This window comes from Camarhynchus parvulus, chromosome 17, assembly GCF_901933205.1.
Source record: "Camarhynchus parvulus chromosome 17, STF_HiC, whole genome shotgun sequence".
Classification (NCBI taxonomy): domain Eukaryota; kingdom Metazoa; phylum Chordata; class Aves; order Passeriformes; family Thraupidae; genus Camarhynchus; species Camarhynchus parvulus.
The window spans coordinates 6,324,453-6,345,159 of record NC_044587.1 but is presented as its reverse complement, the minus strand read 5'-3'; the positions used below and the strand labels follow the sequence as shown (position 1 = coordinate 6,345,159).

The 20,707-nt window shown below is 41.3% G+C and overlaps 1 protein-coding gene across 1 annotated transcript in view; it reads right to left on the bottom strand.

Annotated features, from left to right (window-relative positions):
* Window positions 1–20,707, bottom strand: part of CDK5RAP2 (CDK5 regulatory subunit associated protein 2) — a 70,727-nt gene that overhangs the window by 7,453 nt on the left and 42,567 nt on the right. The window contains 12 exon segments of the mRNA XM_030961343.1: window positions 2,006–2,259; window positions 2,965–3,072; window positions 4,029–4,277; window positions 5,647–5,768; window positions 5,979–6,168; window positions 6,423–6,539; window positions 10,158–10,283; window positions 11,430–11,542; window positions 12,372–12,420; window positions 14,503–14,735; window positions 16,635–17,235; window positions 19,367–19,483. Coding sequence (XP_030817203.1) covers window positions 2,006–2,259; window positions 2,965–3,072; window positions 4,029–4,277; window positions 5,647–5,768; window positions 5,979–6,168; window positions 6,423–6,539; window positions 10,158–10,283; window positions 11,430–11,542; window positions 12,372–12,420; window positions 14,503–14,735; window positions 16,635–17,235; window positions 19,367–19,483 — 2,279 coding nt within the window.

Here is a 20,707-nt window from a genome sequence, read left to right as displayed (position 1 = left end):
AGTCATTATCAGTATGTTAACTAGGTCATTGGGAAATATATGATACTTCAGAGAGTCTTAAGTGTCATTCAGGCATCATTTGACTGCGTGAGCACACATGTGATATCACAAAAAGAATTTCAGAATTGTTGCAGACTGCACCTTCAACAGCTTCACTAATTATAACTGCAAAAATAAGTAGCACGAATTTATCCCTGCAGTTAAGACCTTCTGTTTTCTGAAGAGCAGTAAGCATGCTTTTTACAGCATTTATATTATCATAAAATCATAGGGGTGAAAAGGACCTTCATTAGACACTTAGTTTCCTTTCCCTCTCCAAGGCAGGAAAACATTACATGGAATTTTTTAAACATTGGCATAATCCATCCTCAAAACTGCCCCCAGTCAGTGTCTCTGAGCACCCTCCATGCCAGTGGTTCATTATTTTTACCACTGGCTGCTGTTTTCCATGCCTGATCCAGGCCCTTCCTGCTGGGGTTTAAGTTTCTTAGCTCCTTATTAAATGCCACAGATGTGCACAGATTGTTCCTTCCCTTTAATTGAAGCTTGTAGGCAAATGTGTCTTTTCAAACCACCCCAAATAAGCCATCATTAACTGCGTCCAAAAATTAATATTACGTAAGAGAAAATTAGCAGAAGTAAACACTAACTAGGTTTTCCTATTCAAGACAAAAAGGACTGAGGTTATTCAAGACAAAATAAATATTTTATTGGTTAAACATCCTTAAGATGCAGCAAGAGCACCATGAGTGCTAACATTGTCAGAGAATGAAGAAAGGATGATGCTCTGAGTCCTAGAAGACAGTATTTGATCATCAATGAAATATTCAAGTTTTTGGACAAGTTTATGATATTGTTAAATGTTCAACTGATAACCAGGAAGTGGAAAAATATTAAAAAATCTTCCCTGAAATATGAATGTAATATGAAACAAGCCTCATCAGCATATATCAATCTTTAATGTACAGTTATAACCTGGTGTTACTAAAAGGCTGAATTTAACTAAGGGGAGAACTTTATCAGCTCTGTATCACTTTTCTTTTAATTGTCTCATATTTCCTGGGTTTATCTCAAGCCTTCATTATATGAAAATCCTAATTATTTTTATTTTTAGGTTACTTTTACATACCCCTAGTTTAAGCCCTCTCTACAGCATTTTAGATTTTTACCTGGGGTTTTCTGCTGCTGCTTTTGTTTGGCTTTTTTATCATTTCCAGCACAACAAACACCAACTTCCATAGCAAAACCAAGCAGTTTTACCTCATTTAAAGCCAAAACTGAAAGTGAGATTGCTTAAAGGCCTAGAATTAACTACCTCAGAATCCCACTGAGTCCACCTAGACAATGACTGTGCCAAGCTTGAGGCATCCTGAGTTATTCAGTCAGTTCTTCCCTTTGCACCACTTTGTACCTGTGGGTAAAATCCCCTCCTTCAGAGGATTTCAGTGCTCACCTGTGGAAACACAGGGCATTGGGAATATTCCTCTGTCTGCTCTGGGGTGTCCTAACCCCCAGGGGAGCACTGACTTTGACCCTCATTCATGGAGAAAGTTTCCCAGACTTCCAGATAGACTGGAATCCACAAAAGTGTGAAACAGATTATAGAGAGTAGTGTAGGTGTGTCACTTGGTGAGAAATTTAGATTTTGGGATTTTTAGTAGGTTGTGGGTGGAAACAAGATGGAGGGCACAGGGTGTTGTCCTGGATTTCTTCTTCCTTCTTCTTCATGGGTTTGGGTGGCATTTTGTAATTGGGCGGAAAAGTCCACATTGAGGGCTCTGTGGGATCAGTTATTGGGTTAAAAGGTAAATAATCCAGGTGTCAGTTTAGTCTTAAAAGACCTTGTAAGAAGAGATTGTTGGCCATTTTGTGCCTTCTAATGAAAAGCTGCCAAACTCACAGCAGTGAGACTGCTTTACTGATAAATAATAATAAACACCTGAGTCCGAACAGGAACTACCATCTCAAGTGCCTTCAATCCAAACCCAGAGAAACCAACACTCACCTTCACTCCAGGCTCCTGCAGCTTGGTGCCAGTGAGCTCTCTGAGAGCCATCTCCATGTGTGCCAGCACCTGCTGTCCCTCTGAGATGTGTTTCCTCAGGGCATCGTAGTCCTCGATGAGGCCCAGCACGTGCCGGCCGCTCCTGTCCGCCCACATGCGGTGCCCGGGCACCAAGCGTGGGGTGCACGTCCTGCTGGAGCTGCTGCTGCACACAGAGGCACTGTCCCCATCACCCTTAGGGGCTGCCTGAGGACCTGGCACAGAAAAATCAGGTTGGTTTTTGTAGAAGAAGACAAAACAGGAAAACCTTATAAATATGATTGTCTGGCAAAAGATTTTGAGAATATAGAAACTATAAGTGAGATTGAAATGAAAGCAGCTTTGAGATACTTCAGTTACTGAACACCTGGAAAACAATGGTGTGGCTGGCTGAAGGTAATCCCCTTTTGATGGAACAACACCCTCTGCCTGCAGACAGGCCCAAGGGTCAGAGCAGACCCTACAGCTTGGCAGAAGGGGCCCAAAGAGGAGTTTTTAGGGTTTAAAATGTAACACAGTATGGCGATGTAATGATTCTTATAGCTGTATGTAAATGCTATAAGATTTGTATATTGTACTAGATTGGTTAGTGAGAATGAGAATATTCAACACAGATGAAGATTTATTGTATTGTAATGGGAACATTGCTCTCTTACTCCTTTGCGCTCTTGCCCTTTTACTCTCTTACCCTTTCACGCCCTTACCCTCTTACTCTCTCACCCTCTCATCCTCTCTCCCCCTCTCTTCTCTCAGTCCTGCTCTGAGCTGTGGCTGGCAGCCCCAGCAGGGCCCTGCACCCAGGCCCTTTGCAATAAACCACAAGTTCCAAGCCCTGGCTGCAGAGATCTCTGGTCTCCGTCCATCCTACCCCCTGACACTCCTACAGGTTTTATCCTCATAAAAAAAAAAAAAAATTGTACTCGACTGCTGTTGAACAGGGCTGGGTGTATCTGGGTTCTCTGCTGAAATGCAGCGTCCGTTCTGCTCACCAATGCTTCTCCTGGCAGCAGAGCAGTTGCAGAGATTTTCTACAGATAAGAAGGGAGAAGGAAAGCTGTATTATTAGATTTTAAAAACCCTCCCAGCTCTTCAGTTCTTTTATTGCTGATGCTACACTTGGATTCTGGAAGCAGGGAAAAACAGCTGATTTTTTTAGTGCCATGCCAAGGATCTTCCAGTATTTACCGACTTTTATACCTGAGCATCCATGCAAATTCTAGGTATCTCCCAAAATCAAACCATAGGTAAAAAAGCTAAAATACATCCTGATAAACATATTTCATTAACAAATATAAGCTTTCTATTAACTCCACAAGAAGTAGGACACTTTTCTCAGCTGTACCAGACTAAAGATTGTCTCTATATTCCTCCTTCAGAACTTCAACATTCCCTAAGCACCTAGGAGAAAAACTCAGCTGCTGACATTGCAAGGAATCTTTCTGGTCCATGTGGATTTATCTGGATGTATGGAAAGCTTTTATTGTGCAGAGCACTTTAAGGAGGAAGATTCTAGTGCCCTCTGTGTCCCATGTACATCAATACTGGAACAATAACCTAACCCTAGGTGTAAACATTACACTTCCCTTTATTTGCTAAAACAGCATCACTTAACAGTGATTGAAATAAAGGTAAAACATTCCTCAAGGGCAAAGAGGGGACAACTGATTTATCCAGAGCCCATTTAGTGCACTTATTGATCATTCCTGAGTAATACACACTCACCCTTAGCAAACACTAGAGAGCTCAGCAGTGGAAAAAGAACCCCCCAGGTAAGCAGAATTTATGGCAATTTACTGCAGGCATCCTCCCAGCCCAGAGACTCTGATTTGCTTGGATGCAAAGAAAGCACCAGCTGCTCTAGGACAGTGCAGTGTGCACTTCACACCCTGCTCTAACAGCAGAGGGGTTTGAAGAGAGCTGATATTGATTTAGGCTGTAAGAGGCACAGGTTGTGTAGTAGCCAAAAGCACACAGAGCACAGTACCATCCAGTCCTGCACAGGGCTGAGAGCCTGCCTTCAACACACAGTTGATATTAACAGCTGACACTGGGCCCACTTCCTCTCTCTTCCCTTTGGAAAGCTGTTCCTCTAATTTTTCATGCAAAGATTTGTTGGTGTCTATGCTCCTCTCCAGCTGCACTCGCAGGCTCTGGATTTCAGCCAGCAGTTCGTTTAAATCCAGTGGATTCTTCTGATCTTTCTGGAATTCTTCTGAGCCATCACATCTGGGATCTGAGAGAATTTCAAAAGAAACACTCAAACATCTCTAACAATTAAAATAATATTACCCACCAGAACACTCAGCAAGTAAGTTATAGTCAGTGCTATCCTCAATATTAAGAATTAACTACAAACAGCATTGAGATAATGGTTTGACCAAAAAAAGCATGTCTTAATTGCTTCTACTCTTGAAAGATTTAAAGGGATGAAATTTTTTTTTCACTTTGTCCATAAAAGCTACTATGTCTCATGGCAAAAGCTAAAAAATGAGATAAAAGGAGAATGAAGAGGATTTACAAAATGTGAAGTGCAGTAATGCACACTCTGGGGAAAGGAAAAGGAATGGGGAACATCAGAGTGTGGAGGAGGGATGGAGTAGAACTGGGAGTTTAATTTTATACACCAAAGGAAAAAAAAACAGTGATCACCTGGCAACCAGAGGAACAAATTTGAACCTGAGAAAAGCAAGAGCTGTGTTTGCCTTCTCACAGAAAGAGATCAGTACACAAACAAGTCATGCATTCTCTCCTGCTGAAATCCAGCTGTTCAGGGTGCTCTCCAGACAGGGAAGGGGCTCAGCTGCACGAGGAGGGTGCAGCCACTCTCTAATGGCATCAGGAGCTCTGCAAGGAGAGTTCCTTCCATCCCCTGGGCTCTGCCTCAAAGCCTCGTCCCTACAGGGCTCTTCTGCTGCAGCCAGGCAGCAAAACCAGTGGCTGCAGGGCATAACACGGAGCAGCAGGGAGAAAAAAATCAATTTTTAAGAACTTCCAGTGGGAAATTTGCTGAATGTGGTAAGGGCTTTTCAGCAATGAAAGCATCCCACTCTTTAGTTCAGCACACCAACAGCTACGTGGTGGCACAGCTTCCAAGGGGGAGGGAGAACTCAGGGGAGCTCCAGTCCTCCTCTAACTTTCAGTGACAGCAAAGTGGACATGAAATTATTAAACATCTAATTCAGAAAGCAGTGCCAGCACTTCTGCCAGCCCCAGGGAGAAGCCTCCCCCTCCACCTTCAGCAGAAGTTACCTGGGTAAGCAGGACCTGCAAGGATGCAGCAGCAGGATTTTAGAAGACAAGTAAATATCTAAGATCCCCAGGAAATTCATCCAGCCTGAGCCACTAAGTCTTCAATTCTGGTTTTTAGCTTAGCTAAAAAGATAAAGGAAACTTGGGGGTATCTGGTCAACATCTGACACACCTCAGGCTTGCAGCCACCCCAAGGAGAAAGCATCTGAGCAGGACATTGTCAGCTCTCTTTGAAGAGCAGACACAAGCAGGAGCAAAGGAACAGTGACCCAGCCCTCCTGGCCTTTGACAAGAGCATGTTCAGAGGAAGAGCTGCAAGGGCAAAGGGCACAGAGCCAACTGTGCATTTGTACCTGTCCCCTTCCTTCTTGCTTCTTCCAGCTTCTCATACACCTTGATCTCAGTCCGCAGCGACTGCAGCAACTTCTCATTCTCAGAGATCTGATGCTGCTTTACATTAATTTCTGTTTGCAACCTGTTAAGTCCCAATAAACAGCTCAGTTAAATTCTGATTTTTTTTTGTCCAAAATCTAAAATCCATTCCTCTTTCCCTCCATAATTCTTCCCTTGCCTTTTGAACATATCCATGCCCCTCATTAATATTAATGGCTACAGCTAAACAGATGCCTGTCACACTGACAACTTCTTCTCTAAATGAATTTTTAAGTGTGGACACAATCAATACCTGTTCAGTTCATTGCGACTGCTGTAAATTTGACATGTCAGGTATCTGATTTCATCTTCCTTTTGGCATATTTGTTTTTGCAACTTTTCATTTTCTTTCTTCATGCATTCATGGTCCTCGTGAAGATGCTCAATGACTGCATTCTTCTTAGAAAGAGATTCTCTTAACTTTTCATTTTCCTTTTGTTTATCTGAAACAAGAAGAAACACAAGGTATCTGCAATGCCCACAATGCACTAAGGCCATGATTTTTAACTAAATCAGCTTTTTCAGAGACTATTCCATTATTGCTAATCCCAGCCTGAATGTTTATACTTGAGCATGGAATTTCAGGGGTGCAAAGAATGGTTAAGTCAATTTAATGAGTGGACTGTGAATATTTTATTGTTTTCTGATCTGGGATGAGTTGCAGGCCACTCCTGTAAAGAACAGTTTACATTTTTACCTCTAGATCCTTTTGCTAGCATTGCATTCAGAACTTGATTTTGCTTCCTCAGGAAATGTATTTCAGAAGTCAGGGAATTATGCTGCTCTGAGCCATGGATAAAAATGTTTGCAGAACCTATAAATATATACATAAAAGATGATTTATGAGTCATCTCTGGGTCATTAAAGATTAAACTTTCCAGACAAGAACAATTTAAAAAATTGCAGAAAAACATGCTATAAAAGCTATTTCTCCCTATATATTTTGAAGGTTATCACTACAGGCTAAAAGGCAGCTCAGGTTAATGCCAAGTAATCCAAAGCCCTGTGCAGCACAAGTGCCTCTCATTGCTGGGCAACCATCACTAAAATTGCAGAATTATCCCTGGCAGTCTTTACCTATCAGCTAAAATCCCAACAGGACAAAATGCAGGAGTATTTTGTGACACTGCCATGATTTGAAAAGAAAACTGTAGGAGGGTTTACCACGTATTTTAGTCTTGCTCTGCTCATAGTCCATTGTATTTAGTGAGAGAACAATGGGATTCTACCAGCTAATCCACAGGGGTTAATGCAGGGAGGCTTGTAAACAGTCTGGTGAGAGATCTCTTACCACACAGGCAAGAGCACAAGGCTGGAGTCACTGTCCTGGCCTCAGATTACAAATTCGGAGCCCATTTACGATCACAGGGATGAAGATTTATCCCTGTTAAATCTGTGTTTCTAACATTTAGATAAATAAGCCAGTCCTGATCACACAGCAGCCATGGGAGGAACAGGCCCCTCCAGAGCTCAACTCACCCTGTGTCTCCTCTCCTCACATCTCTGAGGATGAGATCCCCTGTCCTCCAAGGGCTGGATTTCCATCCAGATCCTCCTCAAGAAGCTCTGGGTAACTGCCAGGAATGAAATGTCTGACTTTGACAAACATAAGGCTGATGAATCCTGTTCTGAGGACCTTACTGCACTAGGCAGGTGACTCTAAGTGTTAAACCCTGCATGCAGCAGTTAAACCCCAGCCCAGGCAATCCTCAGTGCACTGCACTGGTGCAGCACAGCCTGCAAAGTGCCACATACCACTCCCAGGCTGCTGCCTCTGAAATGCAAGTTAAGTCATTGTTATTGCCCTTTGTAACCTTCTCATGGCCACTAAAACACTTCAGGACCCATCAGAATTAAAAGCATTTTTCAGCTGATTGGTTATCCCAGTATCTCCACACTTTAAAGCCTGAGATAAGTACATGAGTGTCAACTATTTGGTTAATAGAGAAATAACCAGCTGGCAGAAAAAATTAGCTGAATGTATGAGGAGGATGCCTTTCAGCTCTGGCAGTTCAATTCAATTTGATGTGCTGCACTTCCTCTGAGTAATCTCATTTTATTGTAATCCCAATTGAAGCTTTTACCCACTACCTAACTGGGATGTAGTGTGCCATGATATGAACCTCTTGTCACTGCTGAAAGACTCAAAGGCTCTGGAAGCCTGGCACTAATGGCATTTTACTATCTATATGTTAAAGAGTTGAGGCAGCTATGTGAACTCAAAAGGCTTTCTCCTTTCAGACTGTAACAAAGCAATCCAAGTTGAAGTGGCAAGGCTTGATGGTCTCATCTTGATTCTAATTTAATTTATTGCCCATCACCCAGCTTTATCCTATTTGAAAAGTTATGCTATTGCAGTTCTACTGAAAGGCTTTAGAATATAACTATTGGTTATCTTACATAATAAGGGATAATGTAGAGCCAGTGGTAATAGGGCCACAATCCCACAATTTGACCCACTATTGAGGCTGCTACTTCTGTGCAGAGCCCTGCTGACATCAATTACTCTCCCCACAGAGGCAAAGGTCCATCTAACCAGAGGAAAGTGGAGCATCAGGGCCCACAATTCCAATACACTTGAGTTTTCATTCTGTTTTGTGCTGAAAAAGTGAGTGCTAAGGAAGCATACCTTGAAGGTTTCAAAGGAAACACTGACTGAAAGAAAGGCACTATTGAAAATCACAGCAATGGGGAAGGAGATATTCACTCCCAGGGAAAGCAAAATAAAGGCATTCAAAAGCTGAAAAGAAGTCTGAGCAGAAACATCAGCTACTTGTCGGTTAAAAACAGCAAACAAACCCCCTTTTAATGTTAACTGCTGTTAAGAACATTTGAAACCTAGGACACTCAAAATTAAACCTTTGATTTTATTTTGAAGCCTAACATTTGAAACTATTGAAGCAATTATTTTAGTCCTACTTGCACTGCAAGCCCCAGCTCTACAGGAATGATGTAGTCATTACCAGCATTTGAGTCATTTATAGGATACTGGAAACCCAGAGGCATTTAAATACTTAAAGAATCTAAATATTAAAAATAACATGGCAAGAACAGTGGGCAGATGTGTGTATATACAGCCATACAATATTTATGAGACTCAGAATGAGAATAAATCTATGCAATAACTTCTGTTGAACAAACAATTCAATATCATGAATTTAGTAGGTTGCCATAAACAATTAAGCATGTTACAACTTGGCCTCGTGTTTTAAAAGAAAAACAAACTAAGGAAGGATATTCAGTTAAAAGCAAAAATGGTGAATGCAAGTCACAGAATGGTTTGGGTTGGAAGGCACCTTAAGGTTGCATTAGTTCCAACCCCTGCCATGGGCAGGGACACCTCCCACTGTCCCAGGGTGCTCCAGCCTGGCCTTGGAAATTTCCAGGGATCCAGGGGCAGCCACAGTTTCTCTGGGCACCCTGTGCCAGAGCCTCCCCACCCTCACAGGGAACAATTCCTTCCCAATATCCCATCTCAACCTGCCTTCCTTCAGCTTAAGGCCATTCCCACATGCCCTTGGGAATCCTCTCAGCTTCACTTCAGGATTTCTTTTTACACCAAAATTCAAAAAAAGCTCATCTATCGGGAAAAAGGAGCATCACTAGCAAGAAAGCATGTGCATATCTGATAGCATGAAAGAGATCTTTGATACAGAGAGAAACAAGAACTGAAAGAACACAGTGACAAAAAGGAGCTGTTCTAACAGGTAGCTGCTTTTTTCCTTTACTTTTCCAAATTTCTCCTGTACACATTGGTAGATGTGCTAAGGCAACAAGAAGACAGATGGAAGCCTTAAGACAGTTTATAAAGAAAATATACTTTCACTGCATTAATGGATGCCCTTGCCAGAATCTTTATGAAGCTGTAAAAGAGTTGGAAGTGTTTCAGTGTGGTTATTTCACGAGCACAGAATGCCTTTCCAGCAGTGTAAATACTTCAGGAATGAAATGGATGCTTTTTATCCACCTTTCCATCACTGTAAATTATCCCTGAAAGCAAACTGCCATGTGCAGGTTGCCTCCATTTAAACAACAACAGAAATGGATCATGGGGATGATGTAAAACATAATGAATCTAATGTCAATACCAGTGGAACTGAGGAAAAGGAAAGTATGTCTGTATTTATTACCTGCTTCCAGTCAGAGTAATATTGCATATTAATCAATTTTCCTATGGGGGAAAAGGTGGGAAGGAGAGTGAAGCAAAGTGTAGAAAAATGCAGGGATGGGGTCCTTCAAAAGGTGTTCCAAAAGCATCTTTAGTGAAAGCTGGCTACTTGTGAAAAGCTTTAAATCCACCTCAGAGCTTGGCTTTCAGAGATGCTGAACACCAGAACAGAGAACAGTGGCCCCAAACCTTTCCAGTGGCATTTGATCCCTCAGGCTCTCAGCAGGAAAGATGGATTCAGTTTCTCATTAAACGAATTCTTACCTTGATCTAGTTCCTTGTCTGTTACTTGTCTCTCAAGCTGCTTCCTCAGTCTCTCATTAGTTTTTATGGAATATTCTAAACGCTGTCTCAGGATTCTAATTTCCTGCAGATGCTCCATTAATAACTCTAAATAAAGCAAGAGACCACTTCTTATTTAGAGCAGATGATTGTATTCTTTTACACTATGTACTCTTGTCAAATCTAATGGGTGTTAATTCTAGAAGATGACACAGAGCTGTTAAAAATGGCAGATATTGAATATCTGACTCCATAACACCCTTTTCCTATACAGTGCTCAAACCATGCATTCAGTGACAACTCCTACTCTACATTCTAACTTAAAGACTTTAAGGCTTTAACCTTTTAACTTTTTTTTCACTTTAAGACTCTTCAGATTTCTTCTTCCTACAAAAGTGGAATAGATAACAATTTTATCTACTTAAACCTTGCCTGTACTGAGGAAAGAATCCAAAAGTCTGCAATGCAGCTCCACACACCACCAGCACACATTTTTCCTTACAACAATAGGAAGCTCCCAGAGTAACTCAGAGAAATTTGACTTTCACTTAGACAATGCACTCCACAGTAAAGAAATCTGCTCTATCAAGTTTCATTACTGTACCTTTTCCTTCTTGCTTTGCTATTCTACAATTTTTCTTCCACTGGCTGCAAGTTTCATCCTTCCTCAGGAGCAGATCTGTTCTACCTGTCAGCGTGTGATGTGTCAGTTTATCCATGTCACACACTCCTGGTTTGCTCTGCAATATTTCTCCCTGAACAGGATGTGCCAGCTCAGCTATTAAATTTTCATTGCTGCCGATAAAGTACTGCAAGCATCACTTGTGTTTAGTGGAACTATCCAGGTCAAACATGACACCACTTATTAATTATGCAGCACTTAACAATTCTCAAGGAAACACAACACTGGCTCCTATAAAATTAGAAAATCTCTCCTTTTCCACATAATAATCTCTTGACAATTGTCTATTTTCACCTTATAACTTGTCTATTTAAAGAGTGTCTGGAGCAATGTAAAAGCTGGTAGCTTAAAACAACAAGGACACAAACTAACACACTTTATACTGCCTCAAAAAGAGTAATTCAGATGGTTGCCATCTCTGTGTGCCTCATCACTGAAACTGCAATGATTATGCAAGGAACTGGAAAGATGAGACAGACAAACTTTCTTCATTATTTCTTAATTAGTTCCCTTGTGTGTTATTTATCAGCTTTTCCCAATATCCAGCAAATCTTCCATGGGAAAAACATTACCTGGAGGAAACTTGCTTGGCAGAAGTGGCAGTGTGCTGTGCTGGCCTTCCAGGTCATGCCTGTGCTCAGGTGAGCCAAGAGGAGACTTCTCTGACACATCAAAGTCAGATGAGCTGTGAAGAGCAGATGGCACAGGAGACTCATCCTGCAGATGTTGGTACATGGTGGCATTCTTCTCATTATTCCTTTTGTGCCAAATAAAATGGTTTAAAGTATAGAAGTTATTCTATGACTTTGGAAAGTGGACAGAAGATGCCAAATTTACACTGATTTACAGGTAAATTTATGTGACGGGGCATGAAAAACCACTGCACATCAGAGGTTGTATCAAGACTGAAATTCAGAGCTCACTGAAGTCAGCAGGAACAATCACTGGCCCTCCAGCCTACTTTGCATTTTCCAGCACCAGGCAGTCACCTCTGTGTTCAGGGGACCTCAAGTGCCTTGAACGGGGAGCTGAGCATTTCTGTAGCACAGAAGAATCCCAAGCTGGCAGAAAACCAACAAGCACAGCACAACAACACCTGCTCTCTTCACCTTCAGCATCAAGGTGCTGTGACAATAATGAACTTCAGCAGTGCTGCACTGGAGTGACCCTGAGCCAGCCCCAAGGGCATGGGGACACTCAGGGAGGGACTGTCCCCCCTGGCACCTGCAGCAGGATCATGTCTCAGCATGCACCACAGTGGATTGTGGACATGGTTATTTTTGTTCACGAAAAGAACAATCCTGGTGGCACGGTGTTTCTCTTTCAGCCTCTCACCTGCTTGGTGAGAAGTGGAGAAAAAAGCCTTAATCTGTTTTCAATGGATGGTTTATTAACAAAATAGATATTAATAAGCAAAGCCCTGCCAAACAGTTAAACATGCTACAAAACATGGAGTATCCTTATCAACTTATGAAACACCCATATTTTTGCTAAACATTCAGTTGCACTCTTACCTTTGAGCTAATTCATAAAGTATAGTGACTTCTGTACCTATTGATTCTCCTGCAAAGCAGAAACAGCTGATTAAAAACACATACTGAGAATGACAATTTTCCCCCCTTCATCTTACTCTATTTAAATACAGAGTAGTAAATTAATGAGAAATTAGAGGAGTCAACAGATACTAGCACACTTTGTATTAATGTCAAATGCTGTACATGACCAAAACCATTTATAGCCCAGCAACAAAGCAACAGCTTTGCTCTGGAACTCACAAAAAAAATATAGGGACCAACCACAGATGCCAGATTTTACAGCCTTGGTGTTTTAATTAGCATATCTATTTGGTATGCTAATTAAACAAAAGGATTACAGGCACCTGTTATTACTTCTTCAATAACATTTATATAAAAGAAATTCCATTGCACTTGGATTTTTTGTGCTGGTTTTGGAGTCAGGCTAACCAGTCATCCTTAATGAAGGAGCACATACAGGATTTTGCCTGCAACATTCTCTGTGGAATTGTGTGTGAGCACAGGCACAATTCAGTGCAAGAGACCTGGACTCAGACTCTAATTTGAATAAAGAAATAAGAGCTTGGTGGTGTCACCTTGGCTCCCCCTATTTTAAAATTTTTGTGCAATTAAGCAAAAGTGGCAGGGAAGAGTTGCACAGCTGAAATTTCAGGGGAATGAACTGAAGGTCAGGATGGAAATGCAGAGACAGACAGCTGCTCATGCTTCTTCTTTACAGTCAATTCTTAGTACACTGGATGTTCTTTACAACCCTACAAACATCATTTTACTTTAATGTGTGATTCAATGCAGCACCATTGTGTTAGATATATTGAATTGTCTCAGTTGTCAGTGACTTTTCATAGTATATAGGATACCATCTGTTGGTTTAAAGGCATTTAATGTTTATTCACTACAGTCTTCTCATTTGCAATGCAAGGAATCTCTGTAGCCACCGAAATCATTGAATACACTCAATCTTTTATTACCCTGCTATGACACAAGGCTGTAATACCTTTTTCTCACACACAGCTGCTTTATATGAGCAATCAAAACTGCAACATCCTGCCATGATGTGCAGTGAAAGGCAGAACACAGATCATGCTGTGGCTGGGCCCCAAATGGGGCTGAGCAGAGGCAGCTCCAGGGGGATGGGAGGGTCAGTCCCCATCTCAGGCACCTCAGGTGTTTTGCTCCTGCAGCTGATATCTGTGAAGGATTGCTGGTTCTTTGGGTCAGCAAGAGCAGCACTTGTGATGCCAGGAAAAGATCTTGCTTGCTGTTCCTTCCAACAGCATCCCTTTCCATCCCCTTCCTGCTAACTTCCTCCAAACTACAGACTGAAGGCAGAATGCAGGTTATACTCTTCCTTCTAGTGCCAAATGTCAATTGTGATGCTCATTTTCCAAAACACAGTTGTATTTTAGCTCTCTTATGAATGGTAGTGTACATTTCCAGCCAGACTAGCAGGCAGCAAAACGCAGATCCCTTAAAATAATCATGGAATAATTTAGGTTGGAGAAGACATCTTAGATCATTGAGTTCAACCCAGCACTGACAGGCCCAGCACTAAGTCATGTCCCCAGGTGTCTTCAACAGTCAGCTGGGCTGAAACAGGAAACCCTGAAGCTATGTGTAACAAAACTTTTATACAACCACTATTTTTTTGGGGCAGTTAAAATATGCTTGTATTGAGATGACCCCAATGAGCAGGTGTCAATAAAGAGTACAGCTACAAAAGTAAAACCCAGTCAAGGAGCAATGGCCACAAAGTAAAACACAAAAAGTTCCACCTCAACACGAAGAACTTCTTTACATTGAGGGTGAAACAGGTGTGGAGTCTCCTTCTCTGCAGATATTCCACACCCACCTGGACATGTTCCTGTGTCACCTGCTCCAGGTGACCCTGCCTTGGCACAGACTTGGACTGAATGATCTCTAGAGATCCCTTCCAATTCTGTGATTCTTTGTGGATCATAAAAATCTTACCTTCCATGACAGTCCTCCCCATAACCCATCCTAAAGCAACCAACAGCAAGGAAAGCTTCCTTTCACCAACAACCAAATAAAATCCTTCCCATTTCCCAGGGCGTTCATCGATCGGACAAGAAGCACAAATAGTGCTGCTCACCATAGAGGAATTTCATCTCCAGTTTCTCAAACAGCAGCACACTTTGGTTCAGCTGCTCACGGAAGCCTTCAGCAACGTCATAATCAACATCACTGGCCTGCAGCAGCTCCTCAAAGGCCTTCACCAGGCTGCTGAGGTGCTGGAGGTAGGTGGCACAGCCACAGCGGATCTCCTTGATTTGCTGGCATTGGAAGGACAGCTCCCGAACTTGTGAGTGAACCAACGAGTCATATCTGAGAAAATGAAATTAGCTGTAAAGCTTGCTGGCCATAAATGATATTTAAATATAAATAAAATGGGAATTAAGCTTATATTCCTAAACTATAATTTTATGTGGTTCAATTTGGTTTTAAAATGCTTTTAACAGCCACAATGAGAGATGTATTGTCTCTGCTTGTTGAGTTTGGTATTTAGAGATTATTCTCCTTCACTTAACTGTATCAGTTATAAAATGGGCCAAAACTAATGGGATGACTTGATGGCGTGCTTGGAAAGAACATGGATGGCAGCAAAGGTGCCAAATTAACTAAATAAGAGTGAATACATGTAAATTTTTTTCAAGAATACACATATTTTTCCTGACTGGTTGGGGATTTTTTTCTGGCTTGGTGTTTTGTGGTTTTCTTAACTCCCTATGGAAGCAGACAACCTTCTCTGAAACTGTATTTCCTGCCAAAACAGGTATTGGACTTTCTGAACTGATGGTTTCACCCAGTCTGAAAATTCTCCACATCTCTGCATGTGTATTGCAAGAAATAATGACAACCACTGTGATGCCCAAACTCCACAAGCCAGGATATAAATTTCAACTCAGATCAACTGAATTTATTTATTGAATTTACATTTGCAAATGCAGGCAACCCCTTTGTACCGCCACTGTCTGTACCACAGGCAGAATTCTCTCTCCAGAATCACCCATTAGCAGGGAAAAAGGAGAGAAGATGTTAAAAGATGCAGGGAATCAAACAGAATCTATGGTGATGTGGGTTGTTACAGCATTTTTACTGTCATTTGTATAGGAAAAGATGCATAACTCATTTTGGGGTCTGTCATTTGTAACTCATGACATTGTCCTAGACAGTGGCCATAAAAACCTCACAGTGATCCACAGGGTCTCATCCCTTAATTCACAGCTGGATCTTTCTTTGTAAAATGGATGAGGTATATTTTCAAGGCATATAAATTCCTATGGACTCTGTAACACCACTGTATTTTACAACAGTGAGCCTCAGACACACACAATAGTCCATGCTGGTGGTTGTTCGCTGTCTCCAAATATTTCCACGCAAGCATTTGGAAGAAAAGCACAAGGCTGAATGCCTTTCCTTGTTACAATTTCTGGTATTTCACAGGCCCTCAGCACAATAACAATATTTAAAAGGGAGAAAAGGAGGGTGGATGTTAAAAAAGGCTCACTCTTATGATCCCCCATTGTATGTTTGCAATTTGTACAAATGCAGCCAAAATGCTGCCCCAAGCCTCATACAAAATCCAAGACTGATACTTTTCAGTCTCCCCTAAATGATTTTCCAGCTTATGAGCTTATGCTATAAAATTTCATTCATTAATTCTATATTTATCTCCTCTCACATCCTTAACAGGAAGGCATTACAGCCCTCAACTGCAAAATAAATTGGAACTAGAGCGTGAACATCTTATGTTTACACACCAAGTCTGGGCACTCAAACAGAAGGGCCAGCACCAATCTGCCAGCCCACTGCCCACAAAAACATTTCTGTCTTAAATGGGGTGTTCCATTTTCCTACACTTGGCACCTGAAAATATCCTGAGTGCTGCAGGCTGTGGTGCTCTGCTGACAGAGGTGAGCCTGTCCCACAGGTAACCTGAGATCTGAGCTGGCTCCAGAGAGGATCTCTCACAGCAAAGAGAGTTGTGGGCCTGAGGTGTGGGAGAGACAGATGTGCCTGGCACAGATGATAGCACAAATTTATCAGTTTTGTACTTAGGGGGTCTTTTAACAAAACATTTCAGTTCCTTTATGCTAATGTTAGTGAAATTTAGCCCTTACTGTAACAACACTTGTGAATAAAATTATCCTCATCTCACCTTGCTGTGCTATTTGATATTGCTGCTTACTAAAGGGAAGCTCAAAGAGCAGCAGATTTACTCACTTGGATGGTGATGTTGCTCTCAGACTGCTCTGAAGAGGATACATTGCATCAAGATGCACATTCACAACTTGCTCTTTGTCAGCTTCTGCCTCATTGGCCAACAGCAGCTCCTTAAGGTTTTGTGCTGCCCACATATCAGGTGCTTGCACAGACTCAGAATCCCTGGTTTTGGTGTGGATCTCATCCAAATCCAGCTGAGGGACACCAGAGGATGTCTGAACTCCTTCCATAGCTGTGCCTTGTATTGGTGTGACAAACCCTTCCACAGGCAGGGCTGCATCCCTCACAGCCCCACTGGAAACACCACTGAACCAGAGCTGCTCAGAGCCCTGCAGCTGCAGCAGGAACATTTTGTACTTTTCAAGCTCAGACTGCATATTCTTAACTCTTTGTTTCAATTCTTCTATATCCTCTGTGGCTCCACAGCCCTGGAGGGCATCAGTTCTTGTTCCACTCTCTTGGTGAGCACACAGGCACTTGGAGTCTGAATGTGCAGGGGCTGAGTCAGTGTCCTCGTGTCCCATGGGATAAAACTCTTCATCCACCTCTTTTAATGAACTCTGGATATTCCCATTGCTAATGCTATGATGATTTTGCATTTCTGAAAAACAGGAGGCTTGTGTGTGAATATTAGTATTTCTTTACCTGACATTCAGCACTAGAATGAATTATTTCAATTCTATAAGAGCAGAATCAAAATGTAGGTAATTACAAGCTATACATTATTAGTTTGGAACTTTTGACCTCTCTTTGTGATTTGCCATGAATTCAATTTGCACATCAAGTATTTCAAAACCTTTATTACCTTTCAAATAAACAATACTCAAAATACAACCAACTTTCTCTTCCCAAATTCTTGAAAATTCCTTTTGCCATATGCTCTCCTGAATCAGGCACTGATCAAGCCCAGACCTTTCCAGCCACAAAAATGATAACCTCAAACATGAGGCAAAGGAGACTCTGACTTCACATGGTTCCTCCTAAAGCTTCTAATTAAATATTCTTCTTCTCCCCACCTCAAAAATCTATACAAAATCAATTGGAGCATAAAGTCAGTGGAATTTTAAAAAGACTGTCAACAAAACAGTCAAATTTGAAAAGGAGGCTATAATAACTTCTTTTTAAAAGGCGTTCTAAACAAACCCCACTAAAGTGTTTGATATTAAAGGTTTTACATTTGATATGAACATCACATCCCTCAGGTGACTTTGCCATCCCTAAGTAATGCAATCACCTCAGATTCAGCCCAATAAAAGCCATAAATTCCTACAGAAGATCCATGTTTAGAGTTCTGTGCATATTGAGGGCTGTAGGTGTAAGTAGCCAGCAAAATGATTATTTTCTAGTTACCAGTAAATTAAATTTTCCCCTTCTATTAGTTCTGCAAAAGATCACTTTGAATTAGAACTTCCCTTTTGGGAGCCAATTCATTGATCTTTCAGACAGGTTGCAATACTTTCAGATTGGTTTCCATGGAGAATTTCAATGTCCAGGTTCAAGCTGTAAATCAAAACAAAAACTCAGGGGGAGCAGCTCTGTATGAAAGCCCAAGACCAAGATCAGGAGAATAAAAATAAATATTACCTAATAGCTGGAATAAAATGAAGCTGTGAATCTGGAATATCAACACTGCCCAGAGAAGCTGTGGCTGCCTCATCCCTGGGATGTCCAAGGCCAGGCTGGAAGGGGCTGGAGCAGCCTGGGACACTGGGAGGTGTCTCTGCCCATGGCAGGGGGAATGGGATGAGCTTTAAGGTCTCTTCCAACCCAAACCATTTCTGATTTGACATCTGAGGATGTTTGCTGCACTCTACTCATTTTGTGTGGCACTCCAAAGGAAGGAAGTGCTTCCAGGAAAGTGCCTGGGTATGGATTCTGGAGGACACAAGGAGGGAATGCAACACTGCACCCATGAACTTCTGCTGCAGTAACACAGATGGCAAAAATCCCCAACATCAGGTGAAGACAAACTCTGAAACCCTGACTCCATGCATCATTCCAGGTAGCAAACAGAGAAAATAAAAAGAGATCCTAACAAAGATATTCCAGATCAGAGCACTGGCTATGGTTTTTAATGCAAGAGTGCCCTTTAATTAAAGAGGAGAACTAATGAGCTCCCTGTGTCCACACCCCCACAGGGTGCACTGAGCAGGACCCTGCACACCAAAGGATTACAGAATTGGCCAAATCCTCTGCACTCTCCAGTGCTACCCAGGTTACTCAAGCCCTCCCAAAAAAGACTAATGGATGATGCACAAACGTGGAACACACAGCATTAAGTCTATTTACATTTTCATTAAATGATTCCATTAGGTTTCAGCCTACTTGAATGCCTTCAAATAATTCAGATAAGCAAAATTCTATCACTCAGTTGCTTCATTCCAATAGTTCAGAACTAGATGGAGAAGCAGTAACAAACATTTAATTCAGAGAGGAGTTCAGAAGTGAGGTCATTAGCAACAGAGATCAGAGTCAGGCATACAACTCATTATTTTTACTGGAAACCAGACTCATAAATCCCTGTGGCCCTTCTGAAAGCACAACCCTGAAAGACCAACTTGGATTCTTGGAGCAATTAATCCATAGCAGCTAAGAAAACCAGATTTAAAATCCACAAATAACAGCAAGGGAGTGATTACCTGAAGCAATTTACAATTTTGTACAACTCAGAAGAAATTGAAGCTTTTAAATTTCCTTTTTTTTTGGAATTCTGTACCATATAAATGCTCTACCTTGATAGTTCTGCTGATTTTTGTCCTTCACATTTTCATTCTTGTCCTCTGTACCTGGATCAACATCTTGGAACTCCACCTGGGTCTCAGTATTATCCAGTTTGAGCAATGAGACAACTGGAGAACAGTGAGGAAAGGTAAAAGAGAAATCAGTAAGAGACTGAAAAAAAATTAAGTGGGGATAGTTTAAAAATAACCAAATCAAAACCAAGCAACCAAATCAATAAATAAAATCAAAAAGTAAAAAACCTCACATCTCATAAACACAAACCTGGCTCTATGACAGTCTGGAACAGGAAAATCTTTACTGATAATATGAGTATCTTTAAATACTTGAACTAATTATAAGGGCAACCACTCAGAATTCATTGCAAAGGCTCCTACTAACAAATGAAGATAAACATTTGTAGGTGCCCTTTGTAATGGAACAGTAAATCAATCTCTAGAGCATTTTTAAATGTTTTATGTTCAGCTTAGAAAAAAGGCTTAGAAGTTTCTCCAGTGTGAGCATTGATCACAAACCAATCTGCTGCAATCACTGCAGCAAGTCTCAGAATCAGCAAGTGTGCAGCACAGCTGTTACCCAAGGGAAAAAGCCAGAGTGGAGAGGAAATCACAGGACTGCAGCTCCTGACTCCTTTCAGGACCTAATTCAAAGCCCTGCCCTTCAGGATTCTCCATGGGTTTTGCACCTACCAGAATTAATTGCTCCAGTCCCATCACCCAAAGTATTTATAACAAATTGTACCATATCTGTGCCTTACCACAACAATGTTATTTTTAACAACACTCTCTGCATCCTCTGGGTCTGACAGTGGCTCACCCACAATTTGTCTGAGTTTTATTTTTATATTTACCTTCCCTTACCTATCCTTCACACCCCTCCTTAGTTTTTAATCTAACTGCTAAGTGCATTTTCATTTTTCTACCACCCCAAATCTTTATCTAATACCCATTGCTCTGTCTTACAATTTGTCATACTTTGCTGATCATAGTACTTTGTCAACAACCGAGTTTAAATTAACCCAGCCACAGTGGGAACAGACACAGCTGACTTGACTGATAGTGGAATATTGGAAAAGTTTAATTATCCAGCATAAACAAAATCAGGATTTTTATACTCTCTTGTCTCCATTACAGGCAGATTTCATTAAATTTGGCATCTTATTAAGGGAATTTTTAATTTACCCTAACACTGATATATGTGTGCACATGTAGCACCTTGTGTTCTGCCATTTATTACAGACCTTACACATGTACACAGCACTTTTTGTCCCACAAAAAGCTGGTTTACATCCTAGTGGCAAACAGAAAAAAAGGTCTTTTTTCAAGGTCTACACA